Source organism: Rhinichthys klamathensis, unplaced genomic scaffold (genome assembly GCF_029890125.1).
Source record: "Rhinichthys klamathensis goyatoka isolate OS25496 unplaced genomic scaffold, OSU_Roscu_1.1 h1tg000747l_1, whole genome shotgun sequence".
Classification (NCBI taxonomy): Eukaryota; Metazoa; Chordata; class Actinopteri; order Cypriniformes; family Leuciscidae; genus Rhinichthys; species Rhinichthys klamathensis.
In genome coordinates this window covers 53,351-75,703 of record NW_026607156.1, presented here as the reverse complement: position 1 = coordinate 75,703, position 22,353 = coordinate 53,351, and the positions used below count along the sequence as shown (strand labels likewise).

At 47.1% G+C, this 22,353-nt stretch overlaps 1 protein-coding gene across 1 annotated transcript; it reads left to right on the top strand.

The window, feature by feature from the left end:
* Positions 1-2,201: 2,201 nt before the first annotated feature.
* LOC130077483 (leucine-rich repeats and immunoglobulin-like domains protein 3) lies at positions 2,202-19,300 on the top strand. Its single transcript, XM_056242723.1, has 14 exons — positions 2,202-2,362; positions 3,079-3,222; positions 3,720-3,863; positions 4,458-4,601; positions 5,191-5,271; positions 5,850-5,921; positions 6,004-6,079; positions 10,197-10,572; positions 11,459-11,740; positions 12,002-12,466; positions 12,629-12,784; positions 12,921-13,049; positions 18,425-18,595; positions 19,010-19,300. The coding sequence occupies exons 1-14, from the start codon at positions 2,223-2,225 to the stop codon at positions 19,138-19,140; spliced, it is 2,511 nt and encodes an 836-aa protein (XP_056098698.1). The 5' UTR covers positions 2,202-2,222; the 3' UTR covers positions 19,141-19,300.
* The last annotated feature ends 3,053 nt before the right edge of the window (positions 19,301-22,353 follow it).

The following is a 22,353-nucleotide window of genomic DNA, read 5'->3' as shown; positions in this document are numbered from 1 at the left end:
GAAGAAGAGTGTCAGTTCTCGCGCATGCGTCCTGGAAATCTCTTGAACTCTCGTCTCAGGCCCACAAGGAAGCAATGGAATAGTCGAATAAAGTCGTTATTTTAGGTTTTTTTCCGCACAAAAAGTATTCTCGTCGCTTGATAAACTTATAGTGGAGCCACTGTAGGCACATGAAACATTTAAACATTTTCTTTAATGACTTTCTAGGCCGTCAAGTGTCAGTCCCTTAGGCAGCCTATGTAGCAGTGATCCAGCTCTCAGATTTAATCAAAAATATCTTCATTTGTGTTCCGAAGATGAACGAAGGTCTTACGGGGTTGGTACAGCATGGGGGTGAGTAATTAATGACTTAATTTTCATTTTTGGGTGAACTAACCCTTTAAGCTATTTTAGGCTCATTTATATTCTTTTCAGACTAGTTTAAAGCTGCTGTCCGTAACTTTTTTCAAGTTAAAAATAATCCAAAATAATTATTTAAAAAAAAACATATTCAGCCAGTGTTCAAAACTATCTGCTTGCCGTAGCTCGATTCAAAACGGTTAGCTTGTAATAATGATTTTATTTCCAGTGGTACTGGTGGGTTTCCGCGGGAAATTCGAGCATGTCTTTGCGTCATTACGTCACATCCGTACACATAAAGAAGGAGTCTCGGCTAGCTATACTGCGCGTGAGGATGTTGACGTTGGGGAGAGTAGAGATGCCTTTTCTCGCAGCACTTTACATAATTGAACTTATGGCGGATCCAGAAAGATCCAAACGACAATCATCAATGTCAACTGGAGATTCAGCAGTTATAAAACCCAAAATACTTCGTACTTCGGATTTAAAGTGGCTAGAGAAAGACAGCAACCGTCTCATGTGAACACAAGGAAGGCAGGGCGTTTGGTGCGTGAACTCCGTGTTTTGAAGGGGTTCAAAACGGAAGAAGAGACGCTTTTTTCTGCTGGACAAGTAAGACATTTCAATAGTTCAATCGTGTAACAGTACCACAATTGTTTGCTTAATTCACACAGTTATGGAGTTTCCTTTGTTGTGCCTTTCTCGTTTAGCTATGGAGAATATGAATTCTGAACTACAGGTAACCATAAAACACATTAAATGTAGTCACGCAAAGCTGATGTTGTTAACATTAACAATTTGAGAACAAAGTATAATTTGCACGGTTCGACATGATAAGCGATCGTTAGATTTAATCAGCGCGATTTACTGCAGTGCAATGCATTTTCCCCTTAGTTGATCTGAACAAAAGTGAATGTTACTTGTTCAGATGACATTTTCCGGTGAAAATTCTTATGTTGGTCATCCTGTACTTCCAAAAGTAGAATGTGTGATTCTGAATGCCAGTATCCACACCGGCGCTGTGACAGACAGCCGTGACGCGCACTCTCCTCACAACATTGTGTTCATCCGCGCTGTTTCATGCCGATGTACAACTCACGTAAAATTAATAATTCCGCGAATGACTGCAATTGCAGACTTCAAACAGAGATGGCGACAAAGAGGAAAAGCTACGGACTGGAGCTTTAAGCACTTTTAGACTAGTTTAAGCACTTTTCAGACTAATTTAAGCCTTTTTAAGTCTAGTTTGAGCTTTTTTAGAATAGTTTAAGCTATTTTAGGCTTATTTATATTCTTTTCAGAATAACTGTAACATGCTGGCTAGTTAAGCACTTTTAAAACAAGTCTAAGCTCTTTCAGACTAGTTTAAAGGTGCTCTAAGCGATGTCACGCGTTTTTTAGGCCAAAACATTTTTTGTCACATACAGCAAACATCTCCTCACTATCCGCTGGCTGCCTGTCCCCTGAACACACTGTAAAGAAACGCGATCTCTGTAGACAGCCCAGGCTCCACAAACAGCAACAAAAACAAACTGCAGCTCCAAAATACCCGCTCCACGAAACATAACAAACTGTTCCAGCCAATGACCGACAAGAAGGGTTTGGAGGTGTGGTTTGGGGGGTTAGTGTGCGGATGAGGAGGAGGGAGGGTCTAGCTAGCCTCCGTTTTGTTTGACAATAGTTCAAACGTCAACAAGAAGTGACGTCAACCAGGATCGCTTAGAGAACCTTTAAGTTCTTATATAGCTGATTCCAAAAACCAAAAAGACTGAGAACAGAAGTAGTTTATTATCTATAGCTAAAGCTGTCATTAACTACGGCTTCTGTGAATCGGCATCTCTGCATGTCATGAATCTGTGTTTGAATTGTGTGTTTGCAGGTTGATGAATAACAACCGTATCTCCACGCTGGAGCACGGCTGCTTCAGTAACCTGTCCAACTCGCTGCTGGTGTTAAAACTCAACAAGAACCGGCTGAGCTCCGTCCCGCCCAAGATCTTCCCGCTCCCGCACCTGCAGACCCTGTAAGTGAACACACACACACACACTCGCTCACGTCTCGTTCCATCGGTCCACACTACAGCTGCATGATTAATCGCAATGAAACAACATGTGATTTGGCCATGGCTGTTTTATGCGCAGTTTGTCAGTGCAGCGGCTGATCAGTAGTAAATGCTCCATCTGAACACCAGAGGGCATCTCACACACACACACACACACACACACAGCACATATCCCTCTGAACACCAGAGGGCGTCACACACACACACACACACACAGCACATATAAGTACGATAACACACATCATTCCAGGAAACCCCTATCGCTGTATCTGCATAAACAGAAGACTGAAACGCTGTGATGAAACACGACTAATAAACACACGACTGCCGTCTTCTGTGTGAGAAGCGCATCATCTCACAGGAGGACGAGCTCAGCTGTCCTGATGAAGTGAGTTTGGAGTAAAAGCGTGTTATTAAATGTTGTCTTTTGTTGGACGAGAGGTTCATAAATGCGTCTCATGTCTGGAAAGATGTTGTTGCTTTTTCAAACGCACGTTATAAGCGACTGGAACTCGCAGTGCTTTCAGAGCGAGCCGCGTTTCCTGAGCCGTGCTTCACTGACACGCTGCACATCACTGACAATCACAGCATTCGCCACTTCATAATCCAGAGAAGCCAAATCGATTTAAGTGCGATTTCATGTGACTCGTGTGTGTGTGTGTGTGTGTGATCGACAGAGAGCTGAGCAGGAACCGTGTTCGGCGTATCGAGGGTCTGGCGTTTCACGGACTCCACGGCCTTCGCTCGCTGAAGATCCAGAGGAACGGCATCACACGCCTCATGGACGGGGCTTTCTGGGGTCTCAACAACATGGAAGTGCTGTGAGTGAAGTCCTGCTCTCATGCTTTACTCCAGCGCTTAGGGGCTCGTGTGTGTGTGTGTGTGTGATGGGTAGGTTTCAGGGGTCGGGTTAGTCTGTGTGTCTGTGTTATGGGGCGGTTTAGGGGTCGGTTTAGTGTGTGTGTGTGTGAGTGATGGGTAGGTTTCAGGGGTCGGTTTAGTGTGTGTGTGTGTGTGAGTGATGGGGCGGTTTAGGGGTCGGTTTAGTGTGTGTGTGTGTGTCTGTGTGATGGGGCGGTTTAGGGGTCGTGTGTGTGTGTGTGTGTGAGTGAGATGGGTAGGTTTAGGGGTCGGGTTAGTGTGTGTGTGTGTGTGTGTGTGTGTGTGTGCGTGTGTGCGTGTGTGTGATGGGCAGGTTTAGGGGTCGGGTTAGTGTAGGGGGACAGAATATACAGTTTGTACAGTATAAAAACCATTACGCCTATGGAATGTCCTCACAAATATTGCACAACAAACCTGTGTGTGTGTGTGTGAGCAGACAGCTGGAGCACAATAACCTGACGGAGGTGAGTAAAGGCTGGCTCTACGGGCTCCTGACGCTGCAGAAACTTCATCTGTCGCACAACACCATCATCCGCATCAGAGCCGACGCCTGGGAGTTCTGCCAGAAACTCTCCGAGCTGTGAGTCACGTGTGTGTGTGTGTGTGTGTGTGTGTGTGTGCCCCATCATGCCTGCACAGGAGTCATGTGTGTGTTTGCGTACGGCTGCGTTGTCTTCTTTCATCGTTCTGTTGGATAGATTATCCTCATGTCACGATACCGAACTCATGATACGATATTATTGCGATACTCTAAGAAACATGATAAGATTTTTGATTAAAATGGTAAATTTGCTATTACATTGTGGGTGTAACTTGGACTGGACTGGAAACCCAATGCACAGGACAATAGTGACACCAGAATACAAATATTCATGATTCTGAAGCTGAAAATACAGAATTATTTTAGATGAATTCTACATCAGACTAGTTTAAGCTTTTTTAAAGTCCAGTTTAAGCTCTTTTAGACTTTAGATGTAGAACGTCCGAATCTCATTCATACTACACACATTAATATCATACAGAACATACTTTTTATTAAGTTTCAAACCCAGTGTTTCAGACACAGCATGTGACTCTCAGTTAAAGGCTAAGAGGGATACCTCAGCTCCCTCTTTCGTGACGTTCAAACACACCGTGGGATGCTGGACTGATGTATCTGTTGTGTGTCTGCCAGGGATCTGAACTGGAACCAGCTGACCCGTTTGGAGGAAGGCAGTTTCGTCGGACTCAGTGTCCTCGAGCAGCTCCACGTCGGACACAACCGCGTCAGTTTCATCGCCGACGGAGCGTTTCGAGGCCTCGCCAACTTGCAGACGCTGTGAGTCCGACTCCTGGAACACTTCAACACTTCTGCTTTCAGTGAATGAGCAGTTTATTAAAGGGAGAGTTCACCCAAAAATGAACATTAGCCCATGATTTACTCATCCTAGGTGTACATGACACTCTTCTTTCAGACGAATACAATCAGAGTTATGTTAAAAAATGTCCTGGCTCTTCCAAGCTTTATAATGGCAGTGAATGAGTGTTTCTGTTTTGAAGTCCATAAAAGTGCATCTGTCCATCATAATATAATATAATGGTGTCAATGCAGGCAGATCAATAATATTGTTGAATATTAAATGTCCCCAAATAAGCAAGCCAAAGGCGACTAAAGCATGTTTTAGCACATTGCTAGCATGAAATGGCATGTTGCAAGCATTTTTAGCATGTTACTGCCATGATTAGCATGTTTTAGCACATTGCTAGCAGGAATTAGTATGCAGCCAGCCGGTTTCAGCAGGTTTCGAGCGTCTGGTTTGCTGCGTGCTCATTTTTAGCTCGAACACGAGGCCTGGGCTGCTCAGTGACTGGTGTTTTCTGGGTGTGGACTTTAACACTGTGGTTTGCTCTGCTTTCTCTTGCTTTAGAGATCTGAAGTGTAACGAGATCTCATGGACCATCGAGGACATGAACGGCCCTTTCTCTGCTCTGGACAATCTGAGGAAGCTGTGAGTGTTTACAGGATCATGTTATCTCAGTCTACAGTCAAACCAAACATTATTCAGACACCAGATATCATTTTTTATATTTTGCTTTACTAGTGTGTGCAGGACTCTATAGTTCATTATGTAAGTGAGGAGAGCAAAATAAAGTAAACTGTGACATATTACACACAAATATTCTTCATCCAGTGACTACCAGTGACAATGATTCCTCCACTTTGAGCTGATCATGTTTTCTTCAGTGTGTTTTCTGTAATTGCTAATGCTCTTTTTACACACACACTGAACAACATGAAGCATTGCTTGGTCACTGGTTGAGCTAAACTGGTATTATCTAATTGTGTAGTTAAATTTAACAGCTGACAGATATTCAACATAACTCATGTGTGAGAGTCTAACAGAAGGACGGACAAAACCAGTCAAATATCCACTGAGTTCTGCTCATATTTATCACCACTTCCTAAACTATAGCGGATAAACTGATAATGTTGAAGGTGTGTGAATAAGTGTAGTTTTGACTAATGATCGCTGCACGTCAGCATCAGTGCCGAGGACACCAAACGAGTTGTTGTTCTGCTCCTCAGGTTCCTCCAAGGGAACCGCATCCGATCGGTCACCAGGAAGTCTTTCACAGGCCTGGACGAGCTGGAGCAACTGTGAGTCTCTTTCAGATCACTAATGTTTGATGAGGATGATGTGTGTTCGTTCCTAAACGTGTTCTCCATCCTCACGTCACAGGGATTTGAGCAACAACGCCATCATGTCGCTGCAGGCCAACGCCTTCTCTCAGATGAAGAAGCTGACGGAGCTGTACGTATGAATCACAGCGGCACGATTAAGTGCTGCGTCAATTGCGGTATTTTTTTTTTAGTGCGTTAAACATCTCAAATGAATCGCAAAGATGAATGTGTTAATTCCCACAGCGCTACACAATACACATCATTTAAAGCAGCTTTACAGAAAGTGCATGAGTCCACATTACAGTTTAGATAGAGAAATGTATTTCAGAAATGTACATATGCAAAGTCACAGTTAGCTAAAAATTTATTAATTTAAACTAGGGCTGGGCGATAAAACGATAACGATAATTATCGCGATATAATTTTTCTCGATAAAACGATATCAAGAGGTCGATAAATGTTCGATAATGTTTATGCGCCAAAAGCGGAACGAAACTCATTTGAACCGCGCGCCTTCAGCGAAGAACACAAATGTTTAAAGGCAGATGAAACACCGCTGACAAACAGGAGAAGCACTGCGCGCAACGATACAGTCAGAATCTGAATTGATACTGAATCCATTTAGGCTACCATGGATTTACTGTAAGGTTAGCCTAGTAATATTAACTGCACCATGAAATGTGGGATACATATTGAATTGTATAATATTATTAATGTAGACAATGTATTAAATGACTAATGGAATATAATTACAGTATTTAATAATGTATTTAACTGTTAGGCTACTGTTTTTCATACAAATACCATAGAAACCATAAAGTTACATTTTGCCATGATAGTGAGGTGCTATAAGTTAGGCTATGCCTGGTTTTATCTGTGGTTATCATGATCTAAATGCATGGTACTGGATGACCAATGGTTAATTTTATTAAAACTCAAACAGTCAGAATATTACATTTAACCAAATAAAAATGTGTTTTTTTAAACAGATGTTACAGTTTTTGTTAATGAACATAAATTTAACAGAGTAGCATTAGCTTGAGTTAGGATGCAGATTTACTGTCAACTCACTGTCAAATATGCATTTCGAGACAAAACATGTAATTTGAATATTGCAGCCTGCACTGCCAACTGTGCTGAAGAAATATTTTTCTATTCAGATATTAATTTTGTTAAGGAAAAATGACAAATATTTGAATGTTCTACCTCAGATTTGTGAAATGTTCACCTGTTTGGCAAGTGTTTGTCATGATATGTTCTGACAATAAAGAGTTAAAACCACAATTAACGCTCTGGTTTATACAACTTTCACTAAGGAGCAAAAATCTGCCTTTAAACTTGAAAGAAATAAAGATTTGACATTTATCGTGATAATTATCGATATCGACTGATATTAGTGATGCACGATATATCGGCCGCCGATATAACATCGGCCGATATGGTCAATTTTTTACACATCGGTATCGTTCCGATGTCAAAATAGGGCCGATGTGAACAGGCCGATAATCATTCGTGTGTATATGTGAGTGCGGGGGTGGGGATGTTTGTTTTTGCACGAGAGCATTCATTACAAGCTCAAGTCCTGTCAGTTTAAACATCAAGCGCAAGAAGACTGGAACTTGCACGCTGTTTTCTGTCAGCCTTACTAAGGCGTATTTTTGTCCCGCCGAAGCCTTATTTGACCGGTGAGTGATGTAGATGACCGACTGCTGCGCTTGTTTAACTGAGGGAACGAGCAGAGCGAGTGAAAGCCCCGGTCGCGCGCACACCGTCTTCAGACGGTTTTGCTCTCTCTCCCTCCCTCGCGCATATTAATGCATTGAGTTGACTGAATATCTTTGAGAATACACGATGATAAAAGGTCGGAAGACCGAAGTTTTTTTTTCTGAACTACCACTGGTCGTGAATTGTGCTAAAACGTTACCTTATCTTCTCTGAAAAGCTTTCCACACATTCAGATGACATAAACCACACTTTCAATAAACAAAACAAAAATCTATCTAGTGATGAAATGTTTTCTGTGTTGAGACAAATCTTGTGCGATGTCCTAAACTGCCGGGACAATCACACAACGTGTGCCGTGGTCCGTTAATGACACGTCCGATTCGCGAACTAATGACTCCTTTGAACCGATTCACTTTAATGAATGGTTAAAACAACTGATCTGTGATCTGTCCAACACTGAACTCAAGAGACATAAATCGGAAACACTTTACAATAAGCAGGGTTACTTTCCGCGGAGTCATAAAAAGTCATAAAACGTCTTAAATTTAAAGGTTCTCTAAGCGATCCTGGGTGACATCACTTCTTGTTGACGTTCGAACTATTGTCAAACAAAACGGAGGCTAGCTAGACCCTCCCTCCTCCTCATCCGCACACTAACCCCCCAAACCCCGCCCCCAAACCCTTCTTGTCGGTCATTGGCTGGAACAGTTTGTTATGTTTCGGGGAGCGGGTCGCCGCAGTTTGCTTTTGTTGCTGTTTGTGGAGCCTGGGCTGTCTACAGAGATCGCGTTTCTTTACAGTGTGTTCAGGGGACAGGCAGCCAGTGGATAGTGAGGAGATGTTTGCTGTATGTGACAAAAAATGTTTTGGCCTAAAAAACGCGTGACATCGCTTAGAGCACCTTTAATAATAAGAATTTTAGGCCATAAAAAGTCATAAAAACGTCCGGATTTTCCATACAAGGTCATAAGTTACATTTAGCCACGTCTTAAATTGATATGCTCATTCATTCATTATCGCGATATATTTTTTTCTCTATAACGAAACTCATTTGAACCGCGCGCGCCTCCCGGACTGTTTATGCGCTCGGCTCAAAGTCCAAACGGCAGCGCGAGCTCACTAGAGCAGACGCGTTCTGGTTTACTCTAATCGGTCTCGCTCACGAGATCCAGTGAGAAGCGCTTGAATTCAGCTTAGAACACAAATGTCTCAGGGATTTAAACCAGTTTAAAGGCAGATGAAACGGCGCTGACGAACAGGAGAAACACTGTGCGCAACGAGACAGTCGGAAGCTTTTCCGTCTACAAATTCCCATAATTCCCATGGATTTAGGCTACTATAACGTTTGCCTATTATATTAACTGCACCATGAAATGTGGGATATACATATTGAAGTGTATTATATTATTAATATAGACAATGTATTAAAGGACTAATGGAATATAATTACAGTATTTAATGTATTTAGGCTATACTGTTTTTCATACATTTCATGAAGAAACGTGCCATCAAAGTCAGGCAACACAAACCTGTTTCAAGACTTGAAACAATATCCCCCATTAGCACATGCAGAAACTAAGAAATTAATTTTCCAATAAAGATATTAATTTTGTTAAGGAAAAATTACACATGTTTGAATGTTCTACCTCAGATTTGTGAAATGTTTACCTGTTTGGCAAGTGTTTGTCATGATATGTTCTGACAATAAAGAGTAGTTTAAAACCACAATTAACGGTCTGGTTTCTACAACTTTCAGTTAGGAGAAGAAAATTTGCCTTTAAACTTGAAAGAAATAAAGAATTGACATTTATCGTGATAATTATCTATATTGACTGATATATATTATCGTGATAATTGTTGAGTGTTGTTCCTGTGTTATTGAGACTTATTGAGAAAAGGGAGCCTTCAGTTTGTTACTCTTAAGAAAATGGAACCTTTAAATAATGAAACTTATTACTTTTAATGAAAGTCAATAAAAAAAAAAAGACTTTTGAAAGGAAGTTATTTTTCATAATTCGTGTAGGTCATGAATTTAAATCATAATGGTCATAAAAAGGTCTTAAAAAGTCTTAAATTTGACTGACTAAACCCTGCAGAAACCCTGAATAAGGTTCAATTTATTAAAGTCTAGTTAACTACATTAGTTAACATTCTATTAATATTAGTTTCTCGGATTTACTCCATGACAAAACCACCCCAGTCATTCTAGAATGATTCATTCTTTCCAAATAGAGCTATTCAAGTCATCTGGTGAAATTGTTTTTATATCGCAACGTCATTTTTTACCAATATGGTGCAGCCCTAATCCTCGCTATGTGTTTTCTATACAGAGATATCGACATCGGTAAATATCGGTATCGGCCATAACAGCAATATTAATATCGGTTATCGGTATCGGCCACAATTTTCACATCGGTGCATCTCTACATATACACCTAGGATGGCTTGAGGGGTGAGTAAATCATGGGCCAATGTTCATTTGAAAGTGAACTCCTTTAAAGAGGAGCTTTGTTTTCAGGCTGTTAAATCATGCGTGTGTTGTTGTGCGCTGCAGATGATTTCCCCAAACCCCAGATCACGGTTCAGCCCGAGACACAATCCGCCATTAAAGGCACGAACGTGACTTTCGTGTGTTCGGCGGCCAGTTCCAGCGACTCCCCGATGACCTTCGCCTGGAAGAAAGACAACGAGGTCCTGAACGACGCAGAGATCCACAACCAGGCCCACCTGCGGTCTCAGGTCAGCGAGGTCACGGAGGTCACAGAGGTCACGGAGGTCACGGAGTACACCACCACACTACAGCTGAGAACCGTGGACTTCTCCAGCGAGGGCAAATACCAGTGCGTGATCTCCAACCACTTCGGCTCCTCGTACTCCAGCAAAGCCAAGCTAACCGTCAACAGTAAGTCTTCAAATCAAAAGGCACTCTTAACAAGAGAAATCTTAAAGGAGGAGTTCACTTCAGAATTAAAATCTCCTGATAGTTTACTCACCCCTTCAGTTGAAAAGAAATGAAGGTTTTTGAGGAAAACACTCCAGGGTTTCTCCATATATTGTCTTCAATGGGGTCCAACGGGTCGAAGGTCCAGATGTGAGTTTCAGTGCAGCTTCAAAGTCTCGACACGATCCAGCCGAGGAATAAGAGTCTGATCTAGACAAACCAGCCGACATTTATAACAAAATAAACATTTATATACTTTTACCCACTAATGCTGGTCTTGCTCTAGCTGTGATGCGACACACATTACGTAATCAGGGTGAAGAAAGAAAGACATGAACATCTTGGATGACGTGAGGGAGAGTAAACTATCAGGAGATTTTAATTCGGAAGTGAACTTATACTTTAAATTGATAAAACTGGTTACACCCATAGACTATATAATATGGGCGTAGTGTGTGTGTGACGCTAACACACAGCAGACAAACGGCTAGCAGTGACATCAGCAGCAATCCACCTGTCACTCAAGTGGCCACGCCCTTAATTATGCACAACTTTAAGGCTTAATATAATTTAAACGGATGAGTTATTAAAAAATTCACCCCCTCACAGTCGTCATGAAGGGCAAAACTAGCGATATAGACCAAATCCACTTTCTGCACCAGACTGTAAACGTGTGTTTTCCTGCTGTAAAGTTGAGCGTTTTAACATGCGGGTCTATGGGACTGAGTCTCTTCTGCAGCCGGCCTCTAGTGGCCAGTGGAGGAACTGCAGTTTAAGTTGGTTTCAAGTGAGACAGGAAGGTTGTCATTCTTCAGTTTGTCTTCCCTAACTGATTTTGTCCCCGCAGTGCTGCCGTACTTCACCAAGATGCCGATGGATCTGTCGATCCGCGCGGGAGCTACGGCTCGACTGGAGTGCGCGGCTAGCGGACACCCGTCTCCTCAGATCGCCTGGCAGAAAGATGGAGGCACGGATTTCCCAGCGGCACGTGAGCGCCGGATGCACGTCATGCCGAGAGACGACGTGTTCTTCATGGTGGACGTGAAGACGGAAGACATCGGTGTGTACAGCTGCACGGCCCAGAACACCGCAGGAGCCGTCTCAGCTAACGCTACGCTAACTGTGCTGGGTTAGTCTTTCTTTACAACTAATCTTTCTTCATTTTTTGAGATATTTAGACTCAGAACAATATTTTGCGTGGCAAGTAGCCGTATAATAAGCGGGATAATGTACATCCAGCCGGTTGTTATCTCAGAATAAACCCCCTTCAGGTGTGTGAACAAACACACACACACACACACACACACACACACCTGAAGGGGGTTTATTCTGAGATAACAACCGGCTGGATGTACATGATCCCTTACGTAACATCCCGTTCCTCCTCCAGAAACGCCGTCGTTCCTGCGCCCGCTGATGGACCGTTCGGTGGCGACGGGTGAGACCGCGGTTCTGCAGTGTATCGCGGGCGGGAGTCCGGCACCCCGACTCAACTGGACCAAAGACGACAGCCCGCTAGTCGTGACGGAGCGGCACTTCTTCGCCGCGGGGAACCAGCTGCTAATCATCGTGGACGCCGCCGAGGGAGACGCGGGAACATACACGTGCGAGATGTCCAATCCTCTGGGAACGGAGCGTGGGAACGTGCGTTTGGCCATCATTCCCAACCCCAACTGTGACCCGGGCGTGTCCATCGGGGCCCCGGCGGGACGAGGGTCTGAGGACGACGGCTGGACCACCGTGGGCATCGTGATCATCGCGGTGGTGTGTTGCGTGGTGGGGACGTCTCTCGTGTGGGTGGTGATCATTTACCACACGCGCCGACGCAACGAGGACTGCAGCGTCACCAACACAGGTCAGGCCTGAAGTCAGAGACCGTATATAATATGGGCGTAGTGTGTGTGACGTCACCCGTAGTGTTTCTGAAGAGCGTTTCTGAAGGCCAAAGTGGGCACTCACTCACTCACACACACACATGTGAGTACGGCCAATAATCCTGTTTCTCTCACGTGTGTAGATGAGACGAATCTGCCGGCGGATATCCCGAGCTATCTGTCGTCTCAGGGAACGCTAGCGGAGCGCCAGGACGGGTTTATGGCGTCTGAGAGCGACAGCCATCAGTACATCAGCTCCTCCATCGGGGGCTTTTACATGCCGACCAAAGACATGAGCAGTAAGACCTGACCCTCCGCTCTCTTTATACACTGTGAAAACTATCAGTGATATTTACGGTTTAAAAAAATGGCTGCAAATTTACAGATGGAACTGAAATATTGACTAAAAATGACTTGATTTTCCTCGTCCCATAGGCCTCTGCCAGCTGGACACAGGAAGTGATGCGGACATGGAGGTGATCGACCCGATGCTCTGCCGTTATCAGGGGCCGGTCGGTTCAATGCTGAGACGCTACAGCCCCGATCCTCCCGAGTCCTACACAGGTGAGCGGTGCGGTCACATGACCCCAGAGATAATGCGGTCACATGACCCCTGAGACATGACCCCTGAGACATGACGCGGTCACATGACCCCTGAGACATGACCCCAGAGATAATGCGGTCACATGACCCCTGAGACATGACCCCTGAGACATGACGCGGTCACATGACCCCTGAGACATGACCCCAGAGACATGACCCCAGAGACATGACACGGTCACATGACCCCAGAGACATGACCCCAGAGATAATGCGGTCACATGACCCCTGAGACATGACCCCTGAGACATGACGCGGTCACATGACCCCTGAGACATGACCCCAGAGATAATGCGGTCACATGACCCCTGAGACATGACCCCAGAGACATGACGCGGTCACATGACCCCTGAGACATGACCCCAGAGACATGACCCCAGAGACATGACACGGTCACATGACCCCTGAGACATGACCCCTGAGATGATGCGGTCACATGACCCCTGAGACATGACCCCAGAGACATGACGCGGTCACATGACCCCAGAGATGACGCGGTCACATGACCCCAGAGACATGACACGGTCACATGACCCCAGAGACATGACCCCAGAGATGACGGGGTCACATGACCCCTGAGACATGACCCCAGAGACATGACGCGGTCACATGACCCCTGAGACATGACCCCTGAGATGATGCGGTCACATGACCCCTGAGACATGACCCCAGAGATGATGCGGTCACATGACCCCTGAGACATGACCCCAGAGATGATGCAGTCACATGACCCCTGAGACATGACCCCAGAGATGACGCGGTCACATGACCCCAGAGACATGACGCGGTCACATGACCCCTGAGACATGACCCCTGAGATGACGCGGTCACATGACCCCTGAGACATGACCCCTGAGATGACGCGGTCACATGACCCCTGAGACATGACCCCAGAGATGATGCGGTCACATGACCCCTGAGACATGACCCCAGAGACATGACCCCAGAGACATGACACGGTCACATGACCCCAGAGACATGACGCGGTCACATGACCCCAGAGACATGACACGGTCACATGACCCCAGAGACATGACCCCAGAGACATGACACGGTCACATGACCCCAGAGACATGACGCGGTCACATGACCCCAGAGACATGACACGGTCACATGACCCCAGAGACATGACCCCAGAGATGACGCGGTCACATGACCCCTGAGACATGACCCCTGAGACATGACGCGGTCACATGACCCCTGAGACATGACCCCAGAGATAATGCGGTCACATGACCCCTGAGACATGACCCCTGAGACATGACGCGGTCACATGACCCCTGAGACATGACCCCAGAGACATGACGCGGTCACATGACCCCAGAGACATGACCCCAGAGACATGACGCGGTCACATGACCCCAGAGACATGACCCCAGAGACATGACACGGTCACATGACCCCAGAGAGATGACACGGTCACATGACCCCAGAGACATGACCCCAGAGATGACGCGGTCACATGACCCCAGAGACATGACGCGGTCACATGACCCCAGAGATGACACGGTCACATGACCCCAGAGACATGACCCCAGAGATGACGTGGTCACATGACCCCAGAGACATGACCCCAGAGACATGACGCGGTCACATGACCCCAGAGACATGACGCGGTCACATGACCCCAGAGACATGACGCGGTCACATGACCCCAGAGACATGACACGGTCACATGACCCCAGAGACATGACCCCAGAGATGACGCGGTCACATGACCCTAGAGACATGACCCCTGAGACATGACGCGGTCACATGACCCCTGAGACATGACCCCTGAGATGATGCGGTCACATGACCCTGAGACATGACCCCAGAGACATGACGCGGTCACATGACCCCAGAGATGACGCGGTCACATGACCCCAGAGACATGACACGGTCACATGACCCCAGAGACATGACCCCAGAGATGACGCGGTCACATGACCCCTGAGACATGACCCCAGAGACATGACGCGGTCACATGACCCCAGAGACATGACCCTAGAGACATGACGCGGTCACATGACCCCAGAGACATGACCCCAGAGACATGACCCCAGAGACATGACCCCAGAGACATGACACGGTCACATGACCCCAGAGAGATGACACGGTCACATGACCCCAGAGACATGACCCCAGAGATGACGCGGTCACATGACCCCAGAGACATGACGCGGTCACATGACCCCAGAGATGACACGGTCACATGACCCCAGAGACATGACCCCAGAGATGACGCGGTCACATGACCCCAGAGACATGACCCCAGAGACATGACGCGGTCACATGACCCCAGAGACATGACGCGGTCACATGACCCCAGAGACATGACACGGTCACATGACCCCAGAGACATGACCCCAGAGATGACGCGGTCACATGACCCTAGAGACATGACCCCTGAGACATGACGCGGTCACATGACCCCTGAGACATGACCCCTGAGATGATGCGGTCACATGACCCCTGAGATGATGCGGTCACATGACCCTGAGACATGACCCCAGAGACATGACGCGGTCACATGACCCCAGAGATGACGCGGTCACATGACCCCAGAGACATGACACGGTCACATGACCCCAGAGACATGACCCCAGAGATGACGTGGTCACATGACCCCTGAGACATGACCCCAGAGATGATGCGGTCACATGACCCCTGAGACATGACCCCAGAGATGATGCAGTCACATGACCCCTGAGACATGACCCCAGAGATGACGCGGTCACATGACCCCAGAGACATGACGCGGTCACATGACCCCTGAGACATGACCCCTGAGATGACGCGGTCACATGACCCCTGAGACATGACCCCTGAGATGACGCGGTCACATTACCCCTGAGACATGACCCCTGAGATGATGCGGTCACATGACCCCTGAGACATGACCCCAGAGATGATGCGGTCACATGACCCCTGAGACATGACCCCAGAGATGATGCAGTCACATGACCCCTGAGACATGACCCCAGAGATGACGCGGTCACATGACCCCAGAGACATGACGCGGTCACATGACCCCTGAGACATGACCCCTGAGATGACGCGGTCACATGACCCCTGAGACATGACCCCTGAGATGACGCGGTCACATGACCCCTGAGACATGACCCCAGAGATGATGCGGTCACATGACCCCTGAGACATGACCCCAGAGATGACGCGGTCACATGACCCCAGAGACATGACCCCAGAGATGACGCGGTCACATGACCCCAGAGACATGACGCGGTCACATGACCCCAGAGATGACGCGGTCACATGACCCCTGAGACATGACACGGTCACATGACCCCAGAGACATGACCCCAGAGATGACGTGGTCACATGACCCCTGAGACATGACCCCAGAGATGACGCGGTCACATGACCCCTGAGACATGACACGGTCACATGACCCCAGAGACATGACCCCAGAGATGACGCGGTCACATGACCCCAGAGACATGACCCCAGAGATGACGCGGTCACATGACCCCAGAGACATGACCCCAGAGATGACGCGGTCACATGACCCCAAAAAACATGACCCCAGAGACATGACGCGGTCACATGACCCCTGAGACATGACCCCAGAGATGACGCGGTCACATGACCCCAGAGACATGACGCGGTCACATGACCCCTGAGACATGACCCCTGAGATGATGCGGTCACATGACCCCTGAGATGATGCGGTCACATGACCCCTGAGACATGACGCGGTCACATGACCCCTGAGACATGACCCCAGAGATGATGCGGTCACATGACCCCTGAGACATGACCCCAGAGATGATGCGGTCACATGACCCCTGAGACATGACCCCAGAGATGATGCAGTCACATGACCCCTGAGACATGACGCGGTCACATGACCCCAGAGACATGACCCCAGAGACATGACGCGGTCACATGACCCCTGAGACATGACCCCTGAGATGATGCGGTCACATGACCCCTGAGACATGACGCGGTCACATGACCCCTGAGACATGACCCCAGAGATGATGCGGTCACATGACCCCTGAGACATGACCCCAGAGATGATGCAGTCACATGACCCCTGAGACATGACGCGGTCACATGACCCCTGAGACATGACCCCAGAGATGATGCGGTCACATGACCCCTGAGACATGACCCCAGAGATGATGCGGTCACATGACCCCTGAGACATGACGCGGTCACATGACCCCTGAGACATGACCCCAGAGATGATGCGGTCACATGACCCCTGAGACATGACCCCAGAGATGATGCAGTCACATGACCCCTGAGACATGACGCGGTCACATGACCCCAGAGACATGACCCCAGAGACATGACGCGGTCACATGACCCCTGAGACATGACCCCTGAGATGATGCGGTCACATGACCCCTGAGACATGACGCGGTCACATGACCCCTGAGACATGACCCCAGAGATGATGCGGTCACATGACCCCTGAGACATGACCCCAGAGATGATGCGGTCACATGACCCCTGAGACATGACCCCAGAGATGATGCAGTCACATGACCCCTGAGACATGACCCCAGAGATGACGCGGTCACATGACCCCAGAGACATGACGCGGTCACATGACCCCAGAGATGACGCGGTCACATGACCCCTGAGACATGACACGGTCACATGACCCCAGAGACATGACCCCAGAGATGACGCGGTCACATGACCCCAGAGATGACGCGGTCACATGACCCCTGAGACATGACACGGTCACATGACCCCAGAGACATGACCCCAGAGATGACGCGGTCACATGACCCCTGAGACATGACGCGGTCACATGACCCCTGAGACATGACCCCAGAGATGATGCGGTCACATGACCCCTGAGACATGACCCCAGAGATGATGCGGTCACATGACCCCTGAGACATGACCCCAGAGATGATGCAGTCACATGACCCCTGAGACATGACCCCAGAGATGACGCGGTCACATGACCCCAGAGACATGACGCGGTCACATGACCCCAGAGATGACGCGGTCACATGACCCCTGAGACATGACATGGTCACATGACCCCAGAGACATGACCCCAGAGATGACGCGGTCACATGACCCCAGAGATGACGCGGTCACATGACCCCTGAGACATGACCCCAGAGACATGACCCCAGAGATGACGCGGTCACATGACCCCTGAGACATGACCCCAGAGACATGACCCCAGAGATGATGCGGTCACATGACCCCAGAGATGATGCGTTCACATGACCCCAGAGATGATGCGTTCACATGACCCCAGAGATGATGCGTTCACATGACCCCAGAGATGATGCGTTCACATGACCCCAGAGATGACGCGGTCACATGACCCCTGAGCTGATGAGTCGTGTGGTTCTCCTCCTCAGACCCGAGGCTCGTCTGCAGCGAATCCTTCAGCAGGAACTGGGAGTTCTACACCTGTAGCTCCGCCCTCGAACCCTTCGATCACATGATGACGATGCTGCCCGCCGACACAGAGTGTGTGGAGGAGTGTGTGCGAGGAGAGTGTGTTCTGGGCTCCCCGGCTTCATATATGGGTGAGAGAGCACTGCTTCTGCAAACTGATCACTCTCTCTCACACACACACACACACACACACACAAACACAAACATACTCTCACTCACACAGACACACACACACAAACACAAACATACTCTCACTCACACATACACACACACACACACACACACACATCCACTCACTCTCACTCACACACACACACACACACTCTCTCTCACTCACACACACACACACACACACTGCAAACTTTAATGTAATACATTTCTGTATATTTGACTACAAGATATTCACTCGCTCAGTAAAGCATCATGGGATTGATTGCTAGGAAACGCATGAACGCAAGTCTCTAGATAAATGGGCGTGGCTTGGGTTCATCCCTCAGCAGTTGATTGGCTGTTGAATGATGTGTGTGTGACCCCTGTGTTCTCAGGAACGTTCGGGAAAGCGTGGCGTCCTCATCCCGGAGTCGTGCTTCAGGAGAACCCATACGCCGGCACTCACCCGGACCTCGACGTGTACGAGACGCCCTTCGACAACAGGACGAACTTTCCCGCCTCGTAGCGGCACGTCATGTGACTTTACGTTCCTCCAACCAGGACGAGCGAAAACTAGACACGTTCTACCTCAGAAAGAGCTTCGGCTGAATGTAAATGATGACACGTTTGTACAGAAAGATGCATTTTATACAAAACTATATTTTGTAAATTAATTATTTTTCCTACTCTTTTGTCTTCTGTAAACGTACGGAGCCTCTAAAGGGACACGATGATGGAGACGCTGGTCACACTGTACAATAAGCTTCATTAGCTAATGCATTAACGAACATGATCTAACCATGAGCAACACATCTGTTACAGTATTTATTAATCTTAGTTAATAATAATCCAGCTGTTCATGTTAGTTCAGTGCATTAACTAATGCTAACAAATACAACCTTTGATTTTAATAATGTATTAGTAAATGTTGAATTTAATATTAACTAAGATTAATAAATGCTGAAGTATTGTTCGCTCTTGGTGCATGTGAGCTGATGAACCGTAGTGTAAAGTGTTATCATAACGTTTCTCAACACAGAGGCATCGCTGTGTGTGTTTCCGTCAGCGTGTCCCTCCAGGGCCTCCGTAGGGATGTTGGATATATATGGAGAATCAGCAGGATGATGGGAGGAGTGTGTGTGAGGAGGGAGGAGTGTGTGTCCCGAGGGTTAACGTGTGTATCCAGGTCTGTTTATGATGGTTATTCAGCTTTGGTTAAAGCACATGTTTGCACACTCTACTACACAATAAACACACTCCCATGAGCTGCTACACACGTGTGAACGCTTGCGTGATCTTTATCCTGTCTCACACACACACCACTCACACATACACTCTAACACACACACATACACACTCTCTCACACACACATACACTCTAACACACACACACACACACACACACACATATATACACTCTCACACATTCACACACACATACACCACTCACACACATACACACTCTCTCTCACACACATACACACACCACTCTCACTCACACACACACTCTCTCACACATACACACACACACACATACACACTCTCTCACACACATACACACACACACTCACACACACACACCACTCTCACTCACACACACTCTCACACACACACACTGTCTCACACATTCACACACACATACACTCACACACATACACACTCTCTCTCACACACATACACTCTCTCACTCACACACACACTCACACACATACACACTCTCTCACACATACACACACACTCTCTCACACACACACCACTCTCACTCACACACACTCTCTCACACACACACCACTCTCACTCACACACACACACAAACACTCTCTCTCACACATACACCACTCGCACACACACAAACACTCTCTCTCACACATACACCACTCACACACACACACACACACACCACTCACACATACACTCTAACACACACATACAAACTCACTCACACACATACACCACGCACACACACATACACTCTCTCACACACACACATACACTCTAACACACACACACACTGTTCTAATTCCCTATATAAGAGTACGAGAATGACTTTTATTATGAATGATTACTGTATACGCTGCGCTGTTAGGTAGCGTTAGTTTCCGGTAGTCCGCTATTGTGTTTACTTTCACTTTCACCAGCCGTTTTCTCCGACATTTTCCTCAGGTGTTAATGTGCGTGATTGAATGTAAGTTATTCATTTATTTACAGTGATAAGTTGATTTATGTTTGTTACATTGTTGTATTCAAATATTTAACTAGTGCAATCGAACTTTACATTGTGCACAACATCATAATATGAGAGTTATATACGGAGAATTCACGTGTATATGGTTGCAGCTGTAATCTTATGTGACGTTGGTTTATACTTAAATAATGTGTCAGTAGTGAGTTGCTGTTTATGTTTGTGTAACTTTAAGTTATTAGACATACACTGATGTATCTTTTATTCTGTTTATTCTAGAAAAACCACATTCAATACCTTGTAATAGAAAACTCAGTACAGCTGGATGATGCCAATGCGTGTGAACATTCATATAAAGAGTTTAACAGTTCCCTGTCTCCTGTCACGCTTCTTATCGGAGCCCCGTAGTGGATGAGCATTCACCTACCTATATTCAAACCCTACAGTCCGCAACATTTGGTCCTTCGAGCCGGATTGCTACACTCATTACGGTGACATGGAACAACAGAGTCAACATTACTCTCCTGATACCACGCATCCTGTTCGACTACAGGCCAGAGCACGTCAGCTCTCAACACGTCTGGAAGCTTATGACATTACATTACCTAAATCTCTCATACCAGAACATGCGCTGTACGACAGTTCATACCACCATCCAAGGATGTATCACCCAACAGCACAGCTAAACCTCAGTGGACAGGCCGAGCCAGTCTCGACTGTGGATCAGCTTCCCATGAGTGAGTTATCTCTGGTGCAGTATGGAGCAGGTCAAGCTACATGTCATACAGGCAGCGTTGATAATGGATCTGGTGTTTTTGCTAGACAGCAAGATGCTGAGAGATCTGTAAGTCATTCTAGTTCACCGGTAGCTCAAAGAGAATATCACAGTCAATCCGCATATGACTCACTCAGCAGTGGTTCTGTTTCACCTTCACTTAGAGATGAAGAACAGGCTAGAGCTATTTCACCGCCTGTGGTCAGACTGAAAGCTACTGCAGCGCCATCTATACCAATCCAGTATGCTAGCCAGTCATTCCCAGCTGCTATGTCCACCAGAGACATTTCTCAACAGTCAGCCCCGTGGCACATGACACAAACTAAGGCTAATAATACCACATATGGTTCGACTCCGCCATACTTTGGTGTTTCGCATTTACCTGCACCACATGTGACGCTGAATCAGCAAACCTTATTCGAGCATACCAGATCGAGCATACCAGATTTTCGTCCTTCATATCAGCTTACCTCATCATTGCCACGTACTGTTACATCGGTGAAGCTGCCTCTAGTTACCACAGCTTACACAACTTGTGTTCCACCGGTCTATCAGTTACAGACTGCTGTGCCATGCCAACCACAACGGCAGTCATTCACCATGCCAGACCCTAATCGACCTCCATCATCGTTCCCCGGGTATTATGTCACTCAGCCTTCCACACATATTCCAGGACAGATGTGGTATGACTCTCCAGTGATGTACCCGCCACCACCTCCAACTCCTGTTTATCAGCCAATACCTGCAGCACTTCCACTCCAGCCAGTTCCAATCCCCAAATT